General features: G+C 34.3%; 1 protein-coding gene across 1 annotated transcript; it reads left to right on the top strand.

Moving 5' to 3' along the window:
• The first annotated feature begins 969 nt into the window (after positions 1–969).
• On the top strand, positions 970–2,086 carry LOC108626499 (putative 28S ribosomal protein S26, mitochondrial). Its single transcript, XM_018027202.2, has 3 exons — positions 970–1,168; positions 1,236–1,507; positions 1,598–2,086. The coding sequence occupies exons 2-3, from the start codon at positions 1,263–1,265 to the stop codon at positions 2,007–2,009; spliced, it is 657 nt and encodes a 218-aa protein (XP_017882691.1). The 5' UTR covers positions 970–1,168; positions 1,236–1,262; the 3' UTR covers positions 2,010–2,086.
• Positions 2,087–2,796: the final 710 nt, after the last annotated feature.

Below are 2,796 nucleotides of genomic sequence, written 5' to 3'. Positions count from 1 at the left end.
TGTTAATCTTCTTTATCCTAGATCCAGTATACTATATCATCATTTATATATTTTATAAAGAATAAATATCAATCATTACAATAAATGTATAATATACAATATGTGTACATTCTCCAAAGCATAGTAAATTGCTGTTAAAAGGCGAAGGGAGCTATTTGTTAAACTACCACTTACTTGGAACCCCATCCGATTGCATTTGCGTTTTCAAATAATTGAAGACCTTAACGGGAATTGATTCCTTTCTTCGATTTTTGTACACACCCACATCGGGATTATTTTTTGAAGTACTTTGTTTATCGCATGATCTACCTGGAGCCATATGAACACTATACATTTTGCTTTTTCTCTTGAGAATTCGTACAATGAACAAGAACACTTTCGCGGTTTGGCAATAATTTTAATTATTTAATATAATTCAAACGACCAGTCGATCGCAGTATTTAGAGCATATTATCCCAGAATCACGTACAGAGAAGTCAGGGAAGTGTGCAACTTTGAGGATAGACCGGCTAGGCCAAGATCTCTGCCACTACTGTTTTTAAAAAAAGCAATACCGCGATGTAAGTATGTATGTAGGTAAGTGCCGTGGCGCATTCGCCCCGTATTTAATGAGATCCTTGAAAGAAGCGACTAATTATCTCAACGTTTCATTCATTTTTACATGTGAAAAACAAACATGGCTTAGCTTCATGCATTGTTTTGTTACGAAATATGGAATCAAATCACAATGAAATAAACCATTGTTTCCAGAGTATAATAATTACTTTTAAACCCCCTATATTTATGCTAGCATATTACAGATGCGTGTTAAACTCTTGCACGTGATGAGGCTTAATTAAAATTATTGCCAATGAACGTATATTCATTAATATTCTTTTAAATTTTTTATTTAAAGTGAGATACGCGTCATGCTTCTCGATCTCGCGTCGGAACTGGTCGGAACTGATCGGAATTTGTCGGATCGTAACAAGAGGAGTAGGAGTTATCTAGTTCGTAGATAATAAAGAATCTACGAACAGATAACTTTTCGTAATACACACTGTCCTAACCTTTTTAGTATACAACAACATTAGCCACGATGTTGATAGTGTTGATACACGTAACAATGTCTTAAAACATTGTTAACTCGAGGGAAGTTACACATAAGTCATAGCACATAAGATCACAGGTATTGTCACGAAAATAGAAACAAATATTGAACAGCGTTATATTCATTTTATGCATCCGTTTTGAAGGCAATCGCCTATTTTAAAATCACAACTATGATCCGAACATCAATGGTATTTAGTGCTAACGCGTTAACAGTACGGAATTTAAACGCGTACGATCATTTAATTACGAACGGGCCTCGCATTCAATGCGTGAGATGGAAGAGGAAACCGATTTGGTTGCCAACGGCAAAGTCTAAAGTCTTTCGAGTACCGACAAGACCGGTTATACCAGAGGAAGACTATAATGAACTTAAACGCTTGCACAATAATTACAGAACGCAAATGAAATCGATACTGTACGTGATTGTCAATATCATTTATAATAAAATCATCATCATCGTATCAGCGGTGTGCTGACTGATAATGACGTGTTTTTGTTTTGTTAGGAACTTTTTCGAAGAGCAAGAAGAGATAAGAAAACAGAATTTCGACGAAGCTACTGTAAATGCGAATATAGAGAAAGATTTCGAAATCTGTAGCTATTTAAATAATACATGGAACGAGCAATCGGCTATGTTAAGAACAAAAAGATTGGCCGTAGAAAGGGAACGTCGTTTTAAAGAAATCGATGAGAAATTGGAAGCCAAGGCAATAAGGGATAAGCAAATTCAAATAAGAGTGGATACAGAAATCAAGAAGGCAAAGGAGCAGGCTCCAACATTTATCACGCAAGAAAATATAGATGAAGCGATTAGAAAAGCATTAGAAACTGTCGTGGACCATAATGTAGCGATCGATATTCATGGTAATCCTTACAAAGATAAGCCTGAAAATGTATCATCTAAAACAACAGTTTAGAGAATAGATATGTTATATAATAAATTGCTTGTACAATAAGAGACGATTATCTTTAATAAACCTAGATCTATGCCATACTTATGTCTACTTTGTTCCTGTCAATATATTCTTGTCTAATTCACAGAATATGTTTATTGAAAATGATCATGTATAATGCATTTGTAATATACAGTAACAAAAATTTCTGTAAACACATCCATTCAAGTTTTTTAAGCATATATATTCTTCGCAATACGGTATGCAGGCACTGCCGTTTAACTATCTCTGATTTCATAGCCTGTTTTTCCATACTGTTACAACTTATGTACTTAGCACACGCGTGCCCGATTCCTTGTAATAAAATCTAATAATGTATTATCGTCGTACAGTTTCACACAAAAACGTTTTACGAGTAGAAGTTCATTTTATGTAATAAATAATCCTCCTGTATCGACGATAATCACAGACGGTAATTTGTAATTCGTTTCTGCGGTAGTCACCGAGATATCGGTGACACCGACACCGTAAAAATCTACACCTGAATGAAATAGTGTTTTCGATCGTCTAGTTGTAAAATATTTTTATGCGATTCTACTTGCTTTATGCACTGCGATGTGGTTTGTTAATAATAATTATTACTTTTACATTTCGTACACATTCGTAACGCGTCATGATGTGATCGTATCGTCGAAATATCTTTGGTTTGAACATAGACAATTTAAAAAAAAGAAAAAAGGTGACAATTAGATCGCAACTTTTCATGAGAATTTCGATACGTATGATTAAATGTGGTATATTATGAAAAACG

The sequence above is a fragment of the Ceratina calcarata genome, unplaced genomic scaffold (genome assembly GCF_001652005.2).
Source record: "Ceratina calcarata isolate Rehan_Ccalc_2016 unplaced genomic scaffold, ASM165200v1 scaffold4032, whole genome shotgun sequence".
NCBI classification, from domain to species: Eukaryota; Metazoa; Arthropoda; class Insecta; order Hymenoptera; family Apidae; genus Ceratina; species Ceratina calcarata.
Note: the sequence above shows the minus strand (reverse complement) of the source record. Positions and strands in the feature narration are given on the sequence as shown.